This window comes from Physella acuta, unplaced genomic scaffold, assembly GCF_028476545.2.
Source record: "Physella acuta isolate Inbredline_101_S28 unplaced genomic scaffold, ASM2847654v3 ptg000405l, whole genome shotgun sequence".
NCBI lineage: Eukaryota > Metazoa > Mollusca > Gastropoda > Physidae > Physella > Physella acuta.
Window position 1 is genome coordinate 592963 of NW_026731924.1, and position 15334 is coordinate 608296.

Here is a 15334-nt window from a genome sequence, read left to right on the forward strand (position 1 = left end):
TAATAGAATACTACACAGTTTTTTTTCAACAATGAAGCGATCGCTAGAAGATTGACGAAAGACTAGAGTTTAGTTCTCAAACTGGTTTTATTTTATCTTCAAATTAACGAGCACATTAATTTAAAAGAAATATCATTATTTTATTGATCAACCTAGCTATGCACACAATCATATTCAAACGGCGGGAATAACCGATTTATTTATTGATATTATTAATTTAGAATTAGCTTCAAGGCTGAAGTATTTCGCGTTATCGGCCGAAAGGGAGGGGGGGGGGGAGCGAGTACTAAACACCGAGGTGTCTTAGCCTTGACTGACATCCATCGGAGTCCAAGACATTCGCGTGATTTTAGCGTTTTACTGAAATAATTTCATAGAAATGTGTGTGGATTGTGAAATAAAAAACATTTAGTGCGCATCTGTCCCGCGCAAGTAGGTCAAGGCGGTTTATTTGCGCGATGACCGACGAATCAAGCAAAATGATTTTCTCCCCGCATATAATAAATAAAGATCTACACACGCACAAACAGACGTGTTATATGAAATAAGATCTTTGACCCCCACTCCCCCCCCACGACAAATCCTGCTAGGCCACTGGGCACATGACAACACCACCACAAGATACGACTGACTGCTTACACTACGTCTACTTGCCGATGTAGGTCAATCAATAATGCCAACAGGACCGCCCTAGTTGTTACTTTCTGGAAGAGTCAACACAAACAACAAACTGTGCCGACTGTTAAACACGTCGTAGGTAACTAGAGGTCTGGCCCCTTATGTCATCAGCGATCTTTCCATGTGATGGCTATTTCAAATGGACTCAGTCCAGTCTAGCTCGCGTGGGGTGAAAGGTCAGCCCAAACCACTGTCACAATTACAGCGTTAGCACGAGCTTTTATTTACTAAAGCTATAGGCTACTAGATGCCACATGGTCAAACTACGAGCTTTTATTTACTAAAGTTATAGGCTACTAGATGCCACATGATCAAACTAGTTCAGACAAAAACCAAAGACACAAAGATATCAGACCTAAACCTAGAGTAAAACACGAACAATGTCACTCCAGCACAGATAATAAACCCCCCCCCGCGTCAGGACAAAGACCCACCTGCGTCAGGACAAAGACCCACCTGCGTCAGGACAACCTGCGTCAGGACAAAGACCCACCTGCGTCAGGACAAAGACCCACCTGCGTCAGGACAAAGACATCCGCGTCAGGACAAAGACCCACCTGCGTCAGGACAACCTGCGTCAGGACAAAGACCCACCTGCGTCAGGACAAAGACCCACCTGCGTCAGGACAAAGACCCACCTGCGTCAGGACAAAGACCCACCAGCGTCAGGACAAAGACCCACCTGCGTCAGGACAAAGACCCACCTGCGTCAGGACAAAGACCCACCTGCGTCAGGACAAAGACCCACCTGCGTCAGGACAATCAAAGAACTCCTCATCCATGGAGAGAAACGACTGTCGTCTGGAGAAGGACCTCTCTAGTTCATGATGTTCTGTGGCCAGCGCGTGGAGGGAATCTTGCAGCACACGACATCGCTCGCGCTCTTCCGTTAGCTGACCCTGGCGGAGCTGTCGGGTGGTCAAACAAAAATCTGAACTTACTTGAGGGGTCAAACAAAAATCTGGACTTACTTGAGGGGTCAAACAAAAATCTGGACTTACTTGAGGGGTCAAACAAAAATCTTAATTGGTCTCTAATTCTACGATTTGTTGGCCAACCATTTTGTCTGTGTAAGATTTGTTGGCCAAACATTTTGTCTGTGTAAGATTTGCTGGCCAAACATTTTGTCTGTGTAAGATGTTGGCCAAACATTTTGTCTGTGTAAGATTTGCTGGCCAAACATTTTGCCTGTGTAAGATGTTGGCCAAACATTTTGTCTGTGTAAGATTTGCTGGCCAAACATTTTGTCTGTGTAAGATGTTGGCCAAACATTTTGTCTGTGTAAGATTTGCTGGCCAAACATTTTGTCTGTGTAAGATTTGCTGGCCAAACATTTTGTCTGTGTAAGATTTGCTGGCCAAACATTTTGCCTGTGTAAGATGTTGGCCAAACATTTTGTCTGTGTAAGATTTGCTGGCCAAACATTTTGTCTGTGTAAGATGTTGGCCAAACATTTTGTCTGTGTAAGATTTGCTGGCCAAACATTTTGTCTGTGTAAGATTTGCTGGCCAAACATTTTGTCTGTGTAAGATGTTGGCCAAACATTTTGTCTGTGTAAGATGTTGGCCAAACATTTTGTCTGTGTAAGATTTGCTGGCCAAACATTTTGTCTGTGTAAGATTTGCTGGCCAAACATTTTGTCTGTGTAAGATGTTGGCCAAACATTTTGTCTGTGTAAGATTTGTTGGCCAAACATTTTGTCTGTGTAAGATTTGTTGGCCAAACATTTTGTCTGTGTAAGATTTGTTGGCCAAACATTTTGTCTGTGTAAGATGTTACCAGTGGCCCGACATCTGTACACACGGATCAATAAACGATCGACTTAAATCGACCCATTGGTAAAGTTGTTGGCGCTAATCAATAGCAGCTACTGAGAGATCGATATCGTTATGCCGTGAGAAACGCCATCAGTTCGATACCAAATCTACTTAATCGATAGCCCTATCGATAGAACTGGTAGGGGATACTAAATCTACTTAATCGATAGAACTGGTAGTCAACACGGGAATCACGTGAGCTGGTGACTGTCAACACAGGGGGTCACGTGGTGTGTAGAGCGTATCATATCATTTGGCCAAGTTCACTCATGCAAGAAGGGAGGTCAAAGGTCATGTGCACAACCTCAACTGTGACACGTGACATGTAAAGCCAAGGTCAGGCTGACACGCTGGGTTCTCAACTCACACGAAGCTGGTGGCTAAAAATTGATGAGGTCACCACCACACCGACAGGTCACCCAGTCACCACACCGACAGGTCACCCAGTCACCACACCGACAGGTCACCCAATCACCACACCGACAGGTCACCCAGTCACCACCTCGACAGGTCACCCAGTCACCACCACACCGACAGGTCACCACCACACCGACAGGTCACCCAGTCACCACACCGACAGGTCACCCAGTCACCACACCGACAGGTCACCCAGTCACCACACCGACAGGTCACCACACCGACAGGTCACCCAATCACCACACCGACAGCTCACCCAGTCACCACCTCGACAGGTCACCCAGTCACCACCACACCGACAGGTCACCACCACACCGACAGGTCACCCAGTCACCACATCGACAGGTCACCCAGTCACCACCTCGACAGGTCACCCAGTCACCACACCGACAGGTCACCCAGTCACCACCTCGACAGGTCACCCAGTCACCACACCGACAGGTCACCCAGTCACCACACCGACAGGTCACCCAATCACCACACCGACAGGTCACCCAGTCACCACCTCGACAGGTCACCCAGTCACCACATCGACAGGTCACCCAGTCACCACATCGACAGGTCACCCAATCACCACACCGACAGGTCACCCAGTCACCACCTCGACAGGTCACCCAGTCACCACATCGACAGGTCACCCAGTCACCACATCGACAGGTCACCCAATCACCACACCGACAGGTCACCCAGTCACCACCTCGACAGGTCACCCAGTCACCACCACACCGACAGGTCACCACCACACCGACAGGTCACCCAGTCACCACATCGACAGGTCACCCAGTCACCACCTCGACAGGTCACCCAGTCACCACACCGACAGGTCACCCAGTCACCACCTCGACAGGTCACCCAGTCATCACACCGACAGGTCACCCAGTCACCACACCGACAGGTCACCCAATCACCACACCGACAGGTCACCCAGTCACCACACCGACAGGTCACCCAGTCACCACCTCGACAGGTCACCCAGTCACCACACCGACAGGTCACCCAGTCACCACACCGACAGGTCACCACCTCGACAGGTCACCACCTTGACAGGTCACCCAATCACCACACCGACAGGTCACCCAATCACCACACCGACAGGTCACCCAGTCACCACCTCGACAGGTCACCCAGTCACCACACCGACAGGTCACCCAGTCACCACACCGACAGGTCACCCAGTCACCACATCGACAGGTCACCACACCGACAGGTCACCCAATCACCACACCGACAGGTCACCCAATCACCACACCGACAGGTCACCCAGTCACCACCTCGACAGGTCACCCAGTCACCACACCGACAGGTCACCACCTCGACAGGTCACCACCTTGACAGGTCACCCAGTCACCACATCGACAGGTCACCACACCGACAGGTCACCCAATCACCACACCGACAGGTCACCCAGTCACCACCTCGACAGGTCACCCAGTCACCACACCGACAGGTCACCACCTCGACAGGTCACCCACCACATCGACAGGTCACCCAGTCACCACCTCGACAGGTCACCCAGTCACCACATCGACAGGTCACCACACCGACAGGTCACCCAATCACCACACCGACAGGTCACCCAGTCACCACCTCGACAGGTCACCCAGTCACCACACCGACAGGTCACCACCTCGACAGGTCACCACCTCGAAAGGTCACACAGTCACTACATCGACAGGTCACACACTACCTCGGTTGGCGCGACCCAAAGATGAAAAACGTCACAAGTCACTCAAGCGAAATGACACGTGACCTGTGGAATGCTTGCCCCACATCTTTGGATCATCGACTTGTGACATGCGCATAAAGGTACATACATTTTGGAACCTAGATATTGGGAGTATGTGTGCCTGGTATGTGTGCTTAGCTTGGTTGGTGGAGGTGGTACACACGTTTCTGGTCCAACACTTGATGGTACACAAATATCTGGTCCAACACTTGATGGTACACAAGTTTCTGGTCCAACACTTGATGGTACACATGTTTCTGGTCCAACACTTGATGGTACACAAATATCTGGTCCAACACTTGATGGTACACACGTTTCTGGTCCAACACTTGATGGTACACATGTTTCTGGTCCAACACTTGATGGTACACAAATATCTGGTCCAACACTTGATGGTACACAAGTTTCTGGTCCAACACTTGATGGTACACAAGTTTCTGGTCCAACACTTGATGGTACACAAGTTTCTGGTCCAACACTTGATGGTACACAAATATCTGGTCAAATTCTTGATGGTACACACGTTTCTGGTCCAACACTCGATGGTACACAAGTTTCTGGTCCAACACTTGATGGTACACACGTTTCTGGTCCAACACTCGATGGTACACAAGTTTCTGGTCCAATACTTGATGGTACACACGTTTCTGGTCCAACACTTGATGGTACACACGTTTATGGTCCAACACTTGATGGTACACACGTTTATGGTCCAACACTTGATGGTACACACGTTTATGGTCCAATACTTGATGGTACACAAGTTTATGGTGCAACACTTGATGGTACACAAATATCTGGTCCAACACTTGATGGTACACAAGTTTCTGGTCCAACACTTGATGGTACACAAGTTTCTGGTCCACAAGTTTCTGGTCCAACACTTGATTGTACACAAGTTTCTGGTCCAACACTCGATGGTACACAAATATCTGGTCCAACACTTGATTGTACACAAGTTTCTGGTCCAACACTTGATTGTACACAAGTTTCTGGTCCAACACTCGATGGTACACAAATATCTGGTCCAACACTTGATTGTACACAAGTTTCTGGTCCAACACTTGATGGTACACAAGTTTCTGTCCAACACTTGGTGGTACACAAATATCTGGTCCAACACTTGATTGTACACAAGTTTCTGGTCCAACACTTGATGTGGTGCCATTGTATGTCTATGTGGTGTCATTGTATGTCTATGTGGTGTCATTGTATGTCTATGTAGGTGTCATTGTATGTCTATGTGGTGTCATTGTATGTCTATGTGGTGTCATTGTATGTCTATGTGGTGTCATTGTATGTCTATGTGGTGTCATTGTATGTCTATGTGGTGTCATTGTATGTCTATGTGGTGTCATTGTATGTCTATGTGGTGTCATTGTATGTCTATGTGGTGTCATTGTATGTCTATGTGGTGTCATTGTAGGTCTATGTGGTGCTATTGTATGTCTATGCTCCTATAGCATACGAAAATTTTGAAACAAAAACAGAGTGTATAAAAACTTTTTTCCGGAAATAGTTTTTGTTGAACTGGATCTCTGACCGGCCGTCTATTAGGTCAAGTCAATAAAATAAATGTAATTGATGACAGCACGTAGACTGGGTGACGTTGTGTCTATAAATAACTCACTGGGTCGGATGGGACGTCAGCGATAAGAACACAGCCTTGTGTTGACTTAACTATTCAACACACAGTCATAGCGTGCTCGCTTTTTGTGGGGATCAAGTGTATCAACAAAATCATAGACATGTGTCTAATCTCACTTTTTGTGGGCATCAAGTGTGTCAAGGAAATCATAGACAGGCCATGTGTCTAATCTCACTTTTTGTGGGCATCAAGTGTGTCAAGGAAATCATAGACAGGCCATGTGTCTAATCTCACTTTTTGTGGGCATCAAGTGTGTCAAGGAAATCATAGACAGGCCATGTGTCTAATCTCACGGCCAGCTCATCACTACCCGAAAGTTTCTTTAACAAAAGCATCTTAATGGAACATGGCAGGCTGTATAGTAAGCTCAAGTTTTATGGCTGATATATTTTTATTGCTAGTGGGACCTGATTAAAATATGGCAGTAATTAACCCCTCCCCTCCTCCCACCGGAAAAGACTAACAGCCAATGTTTTATTGTCTTCATGAATAAACACAGAGAGCGCCCTGAGCCACTAGACATTAACATAAATACATTCAACAGAGATAACCTTTCACGTTGGCTTTCATTACCGCTGAGTACCATCAGTGCATCTATGACGGGTTTAATTAGAATTAGCAGCCTACATCTATGACGGGTTTAATTAGAATTAGCAGCTTACATCTATGACGGGTTTAATTAGAATTAGCAGCTTACATCTATGACGGTTTTAATTAGAATTAGCAGCTTACATCTATGACGGGTTTAATTAGAATCAGCAGCTTACATCTATGACGGTTTTAATTAGAATTAGCAGCCTATATCTATGACGGGTTTAATTAGAATCAGCAGCCTATATCTATGACGGGTTTAATTAGAATAGGGAATGAATAAATATGGCCATGGCCAAAGTATTGTGGCCAGCGGATTAAACTCGCGACCACTGGTGTGTGTGTGTGTGTGTTAACAACATAACATTGCCCGGTGTGATTTGTTCAGGAAATTGTGTGTTCACAAAAAATGCGAAGTTGTACAAAAGTACATTGATTAAAACTGGGATAAATCAATAACATGTACAGATGCTGACCAAAGCGGAATCAAAACTGACGTTTTTTAATTGACGCCAACACAAGGCGACCATAGAAACACAAGGCATGAACAGTTGAGATATCTTAAAGTCGCACCAGCACAGAGAGTACACATCGCGTGACTGCACTATCTACAACCATCCCCTAATTTAAATATTTTACAACACAAAACCCAGCATTTAAAAAAGGATCAGCTAGTTTGTAGCACAGATGTCGCGCTTTGAAGTCACGTGACAATCACTCAGTTGTCAATTTGTCATGCAAAAGTGTAAACAGGAATTACATGCGTCAAGACCTATAAAGGCAAATTGTAAAGGTATAATGGATAGATTATGGGTCAACAATTTATAGCTGATGTTATGTAACAATTTATAGCTGATGTGTAGCAATTTATAGCTGATGTGTAACAAATTATAGACATGCTACGAGAACGAATAGTAAATACATCCACAGCTAGCAATGAGTGGCCCAGCGTGAACAGGGCCAGTGGGCCACAATCAGACCACTCAAATGGCCATCTGGTTTGTGGGCCACAATCTGATCAGAGAGAAAACCAACTTCATCAAATTTTAATCTGGTATATAAATCAATATATATAACATGGTATATAAATCAATATATAACATGGTATATACATCATATAACGTGGTATATAAATCAATATATAACATGGTAGCCTATATAAATCAATATATAACATGGTATATAAATCAATATATAATATGGTATATAAACCAATATATAACATGGTAGCCTATTTAAATCAATATATAACATGGTATATAAATCAATATATAATATGGTAGGCTATATAAATCAACATACCGTCAGCAATTAGCCTAGGTAGGCACTTAACTGTCGTTGGCAAGTTTTTCAATGATAATAATTGATCTGTTGGCCCCGCCCACATATCACGTCGAATGAGATGTCACTCCACCCTTCCTTAGTGAAACCTCGCTAACACGACAGTATAACCCAAAGTGTGAGATTAACTAGATCTAGTCCAATCTATCGGCGATGACGAGATGTGGAAAAGTACGGACACAAAAATTCTAGTGAATTATTTTTACTCACTTTTGTTGCTGCAATTTTTTTCTATTAAGTTTATAGTCACTGTAGTGTGATAACTATAGAACTATACAGCGGCTTAGCTAAGTTTATAGTCACTGTAGTCACGTAGTGTGACTATTATATAAGCATAGCCATCGCCCCCGTTATAAAAACTGACACATAAAAATGTATTCCAACGATTTTTTTTTTCATGTGTATACTTTATACTTTTATACAAATTAGAACTCACCTTGATCTTGATAAATAATAAATATTGCAACTTTTTCAAAAAATCAGTCCAGGAATTGAATGTACCCCACACAACTGAACACAAACTAAAGTGTGGTCCCACTAAGTCGCGATCTACCCAGTGTAGGGCGTACGTCGCTACCGAATCAACAGCCCCGTCTAGATCTAGGTCTAGGTGAATTCAAACGATTGTCGAGTCGACGTGATCTGTTGTGATGTATTCCAGCAGCCGAGCTTGGCCGAGTGACGAAGTTGGGCACGTGTTAGTGTGTAGCCCGAGTGTTGACAACACACGGACTGGATGTTGTTCTACTGACTTATGGTGGGCTAACACAGTGGTTTAACAAGTTTTTTGTGTGTACTCCGCGCCTCCCACCCCGTAATATGTTTGTTACTATTTTTAGCACGATCAGCCATCTTGAGAGGAAACACCGGCCAATCAGAAAACAGGAAATAAACGGTTCGCTTCTGACAGGTAACGATTCACGTCTGCAACATGTGGGGCTGGCTCAGTCAGCACATCGTCGCTCGCCGCACAACAAGTGGCGGGTCAACGGGTCAACGGTGGCGGGTCAACGGTGGCGGGCCGATCAAACCTACGGACAGTGGTCAGAACCTTCAAACCTAGAGACAGTGGTCAGAACCTTCACACCTAGAGACAGTGGTCAGAACCTTCACACCTAGAGACAGTGGTCAGATCCTTCAAACCTAGAGACAGTGGTCAGAACCTTCACACCTAGAGACAGTGGTCAGATCCTTCACACCTAGAGACAGTGGTCAGAACCTTCACACCTAGAGACAGTGGTCAGATCCTTCAAACCTAGAGACAGTGGTCAGAACCTTCACACCTAGAGACAGTGGTCAGATCCTTCACACCTAGAGACAGTGGTCAGATCCTTCAAACCTAGAGACAGTGGTCAGAACCTTCACACCTAGAGACAGTGGTCAGATCCTTCACACCTAGAGACAGTGGTCAGATCCTTCACACCTAGAGACAGTGGTCAGAACTTTCACGCCTAGAGACAGTGGTCAGATCCTTCACGCCTAGAGACAGTGGTCAGATCCTTCACACCTACGGGCAGTGGTCAGAAACTTCACACCTAGAGACAGTGGTCAGATCCTTCAAACCAAGAGACAGTGGTCAGAACCTTCACACCTAGAGACAGTGGTCAGAACCTCCAAACCTACGGACGTGGTCAGATCCTTCAAACCTAGAGACAGTGGTCAGAACCTTCAAACCTTTGGTCGCGGGTTACAGCCTCCCCCACAGCCAGATAATATGATTAGATTACGTTTTTGTTTCCTTAAACGTTGAGCCAGAAACAACTGATTTCATCCATGGATCTAGACTGGCTAAGTTAGGGGCAGCTAGTGAACCGCACTAGGACCAAAGTTGTGCCATAAAATAGGGGGAAATTACAGCCAGTGTTTCTTCCAGACACGGCACGGGCTTACATGACATACAGATGTAGGGCTTACATCACATACAGATGTAGGGCTTACATCATATACAGATGTAGGGCTTACAACACATACAGCTGTACGGCTTACATCACATACAGATGTAGGGCTTACATCATATACAGATGTAGGGCTTACATCACATACAGATGTAGGGCTTACATGACATACAAATGTAGGGCTTACATTACATACAAATGTAGGGCTTACATCACATACAGATGTAGGGCTTACATCACATACAGATGTAGGGCTTACATCACATACAGATGTAGGGCTTACATCACATACAGATGTAGGGCTTACATCACATACAGATGTAGGGCTTACATCACATACAGATGTAGGGCTTACATCACATACAGATGTAGGGCTTAGTGCTCAAGGCTTTGCAATCGTTTGCAATAAGGATGTAATAAAGCATTTAAAAAATTTGTTCCCTAAGTTACCCAATAGTGTTCTGGTCTGCAGAGGGGTGGGAAGACGGGGGAGGAGCTGTGTTTATATAGAAGGGGGGGGGGTATCAGAAGTGGTATGGTAATAGTATGTTTAGAAGGCGGGAGGGGGGGGGGTTATCAGAAGTGGTATGGTAATAGTATGTTTATATAGAAGGGGGGGGGGTATCAGAATTGGTATGGTAATAGAATGGGCAGAAGGGGGGGGGTATCAGAAGTGGTATGGTAATAGTATGGGCAGAAGGGGGGGGTATCAGAAGTGGTATGGTAATAATATGGGCAGAAGGGAGCATAAGGGGAAGTCCTCCACCGATTGATTTTAAAATGGCCGCATCTTTCAGACTTCTTTAAATAAGCTTCACATCTTTCTTGACATAGTCCCATGTTAGATGTTTGGTGGGCTAGCAAACATTTGATGTGGGCTAACAAACATTTGATGTGGGCTAACAAACATTTGATGTGGGGCTAACAAACATTTAATGTGGGGCTAACAAATATTTGATGTGGGGCTAACAAACATCTGACCTGGGGCTAACAAACAATTGATGTGGGGCTAACAAACATCTGATATGGGGCTAACAAACATTTGATGTGGGGCTAACAAACATTTGATGTGGGGCTAACAAACATTTGATGTGGGGCTAACAAACATTTGATGTGGGCTAACAAACATCTGACCTGGGGCTAACAAACATTTGATGTGGGGCTAACAAACATTTGATGTGGGGCTAACAAACATTTGATGTGCGGCTAACAAACATTTGATGTGGGGCTAACAAACATTTGATGTGGGGCTAACAAACATCTGACCTGGGGCTAACAAACAAACATTTGATGTGGGGCTAACAAACATTTGATGTGGGGCTAACAAACATTTGATGTGGGGCTAACAAACATTTGATGTGGGGCTAACAAACATTTGATGTGGGGCTAACAAACATTTGATGTGGGGCTAACAAACATTTGATGTGGGGCTAACAAACATTTGATGTGGGGCTAACAAACATTTGATGTGGGGCTAACAAACATTTGATGTGGGGCTAACAAACATTTGATGTGGGGCTAACAAACATTTGATGTGGGGCTAACAAACATTTGATGTGGGGCTAACAAACATTTGATGTGGGGCTAACAAACATTTGATGTGGGGCTAACAAACATTTGACCTGGGGCTAACAAACATTTGATGTGGGGCTAACAAACATTTGATGTAGGGCTAACAAACATTTGACCTGGGGCTAACAAACATTTGATGTGGGGCTAACAAACATTTGATGTGGGGCTAACAAATATTTAATGTGGGGCTAACAAACATTTGATGTGGGGCTAACAAACATTTGATGTGGGGCTAACAAACATTTGATGTGGGGCTAACAAACATTTGATGTGGGGCTAACAAACATTTGATGTGGGGCTAACAAACATCTGACCTGGGGCTAACAAACATTTGATGTGGGGCTAACAAACATTTGATGTGGGGCTAACAAATATTTAATGTGGGGCTAACAAACATTTGATGTGGGGCTAACAAACATTTGATGTGGGGCTAACAAACATTTGATGTGGGGCTAACAAACATTTGATGTGGGGCTAACAAACATTTGATGTGGGGCTAACAAACATCTGACCTGGGGCTAACAAACATTTGATGTGGGGCTAACAAACATTTGATGTGGGGCTAACAAACATTTGATGTGGGGCTAACAAACATTTGATGTGGGGCTAACAAACATTTGATGTGGGGCTAACAAACATCTGACCTGGGGCTAACAAACACGTAGCCTACATGTATCAGACGTGTGCAGACTTACAAAGGTGACAGGACAGAATATCCGCGCCCACCACTCCATTTAGCTTGGGGTTGGCGAGTGTTAGCGAGTTCCTGGGTTGGTGAGTGTTGGCGAGTCCCGGGGTTGGCGAGTGTTAGCGTGTTCCTGGGTTGGCGAGTCAATAGGTTAGCGAGTGTTGGCGAGTCAATAGGTTAGCGAGTGTTGGCGAGTCAATAGGTTGGCGAGTGTTGGCGAGTGTTGGCGAGTCACTGGGTTGGCGAGTTCCTGGGTTGGCGAGTGTTGGCGAGTTCCTGGGTTGGCGAATGTTGGCGAGTTCCTGGGTTGGCGAGTGTTGGTGAGTTCCTGGGTTGGCGAGTTCCTGGGCTGGCGAGTGTTGGCGAGTTCCTGGGTTGGCGAGTTGAGGTCAGTTGAAGACCACAGACCACCAACGGTCAGTTGAGGACCACAGACCACCAACGGTCAGTTGAAGACCACAGACCACCAACGGTCAGTTGAAGACCACAGACCACCAACGGTCAGTTGAGGACCACAGACCACCAACGGTCAGTTGAGGACCACAGACCACCAACGGTCAGTTGAAGACCACAGACCACCAACGGTCAGTTGAAGACCACAGACCACCAACGGTCAGTTGAGGACCACAGACCACCAACGGTCAGTTGAAGACCACAGACCACTTTAGTTAACAAAAACAGATTTGTTGAAGCGTCTTCATGATTTCTCTAACCAGCCTCATGTCTATAGAATACACCGGACGTTAAGAATTTATCCCAAATCACAAGATGTTTGGAGTTTATCCCTAATGAGAAGATGTTAGGAATTTATCCCAAATCACAAGATGTTAGGAGTTTATCCCAAAACCACAAGATGATAGGAATTTAATCCCAAATCACAAGATGTTTGGAGTTTATCCCTAATGAGAAGATGTTAGGAATTTAATCCCAAATCACAAGACGCTAGGAGTTTATCCCAAACGAGAAGACAGTGCACAGATGCGGAGAGCTTTAACTTACTTTAAGACATTTGAAAAAGATTCTCATTTAACTTAACAGGTGTTGCATCAATACATCTAGTGTGGGAAGTGTGTGTGTGGGGAGGGGGTATCGATGCAGCTGGTGGGGGGGGGGGGGTGTATGTGGAGGGGAAGTATCGACTTCCTAATGATTGACCTCTTTGTATAACTCAAATATGACATTTATGATGAGTTAGCTTTGTGCATCAATAATATAACATTTGGGTTGTAAGTTCAACTATAACATTTGGGTTGTAAGTTAAACTATAACATTTGGGTTGTAAGTTCAACTATAACATTTGGGTTGTAAGTTAAACTATAACATTTCGTCTTGATGGTCAAACAACTGACTCAGGTTGGGTGGTGAGGGGGGGGGGGGGGGAGGTGATGAGGTATGAAAGTTGTAGGGAGGGGGGGGGTGTAGGTTGAGGGGTGGGGGGATGGCCTAGGTAAGGACCTGAGACAAAAATGAATCAGCTAAATAATCCACAATGATGGATCAGGTCGGGTGGATCAGGTAGGGTGGATCAGGTAGGGTGGATCAGGTAGGGTGGATCAGGTAGGGTGGATCAGGTTGGGTGGATCAGGTAGGGTGGATCAGGTAGGTAGGGTGGATCAGGTAGGGTGGATCAGGTAGGGTGGATCAGGTTGGGTGGATCAGGTTGGGTGGATCAGGTTGGGTGGATCAGGTTGGGTGGATCAGGTAGGGTGGATCAGGTAGGGTGGATCAGGTAGGTAGGGTGGATCAGGTAGGGTGGATCAGGTAGGGTGGATCAGGTAGGGTGGATCAGGTAGGGTGGATCAGGTTGGGTGGACCAGGTAGGGTGGATCAGGTTGGGTGGATCAGGTAGGATGGATCAGGTAGGGTGGATCAGGTAGGGTGGATCAGGTAGGGTGGATCAGGTAGGGTGGATCAGGTAGGGTGGATCAGGTAGGGTGGGGTAGGGTGGATCAGGTAGGGTGGATCAGGTAGGGTGGATCAGGTAGGGTGGATCAGGTTGGGTGGATCAGGTAGGGTGGATCAGGTAGGGTGGATCAGGTAGGGTGGATCAGGTAGGGTGGATCAGGTAGGGTGGATCAGGTTGGGTGGATCAGGTAGGGTGGATCAGGTAGGGTGGATCAGGTAGGGTGGATCAGGTAGGGTGGATCAGGTAGGGTGGATCAGGTAGGGTGGATCAGGTAGGGTGGATCAGGTAGGGTGGATCAGGTAGGGTGGATCAGGTAGGTAGGGTGGATCAGGTAGGTAGGGTGGATCAGGTAGGGTGGATCAGGTAGGGTGGATCAGGTTGGGTGGATCAGGTAGGGTGGGGTAGGGTGGATCAGGTAGGGTGGATCAGGTAGGTAGGGTGGATCAGGTAGGGTGGATCAGGTAGGGTGGATCAGGTAGGGTGGATCAGGTAGGGTGGGGTAGGGTGGATCAGGTTGGGTGGATCAGGTAGGGTGGATCAGGTAGGGTGGATCAGGTAGGGTGGATCAGGTAGGGTGGATCAGGTAGGGTGGATCAGGTAGGTAGGGTGGATCAGGTAGGGTGGATCAGGTAGGGTGGATCAGGTTGGGTGGATCAGGTAGGGTGGATCAGGTAGGGTGGATCAGGTAGGGTGGATCAGGTAGGGTGGATCAGGTAGGGTGGATCAGGTAGGGTGGGGTAGGGTGGGGTAGGGTGGGGTAGGGTGGGGTAGGGTGGATCAGGTAGGGTGGATCAGGTAGGTCGGATCAGGTAGGGTGGATCAGGTAGGGTGGATCTGGATCAGGTTGGGTGGATCAGGTAGGGTGGATCAGGTAGGGTGGATCAGGTAGGGTGGATCAGGTTGGGTGGATCAGGTTGGGTGGATCAGGTAGGGTGGATCAGGTTGGGTGGATCAGGTAGGGTGGATCAGGTAGGGTGGATCAGGTAGGGTGGGGTAGGGTGGATCAGGTAGGGTGGATCAGGTAGGGTGGATCAGGTAGGGTGGATCAGGTAGGG

The 15334-nt window shown here is 46.4% G+C and overlaps 1 protein-coding gene across 9 annotated transcripts in view; it reads right to left on the reverse strand.

Annotated features, from left to right (window-relative positions):
* LOC131942431 (oxysterol-binding protein-related protein 1) overlaps positions 1 to 15334 on the reverse strand; it is a 48474-nt gene that overhangs the window by 12534 nt on the left and 20606 nt on the right. For all 9 annotated transcript variants that reach the window (XM_059302311.1, XM_059302312.1, XM_059302314.1 and 6 more), the window contains one exon: positions 1427 to 1586. In XM_059302311.1, coding sequence (XP_059158294.1) covers positions 1427 to 1586 — 160 coding nt within the window. The remainder of the gene's footprint in view (positions 1 to 1426; positions 1587 to 15334) is intronic.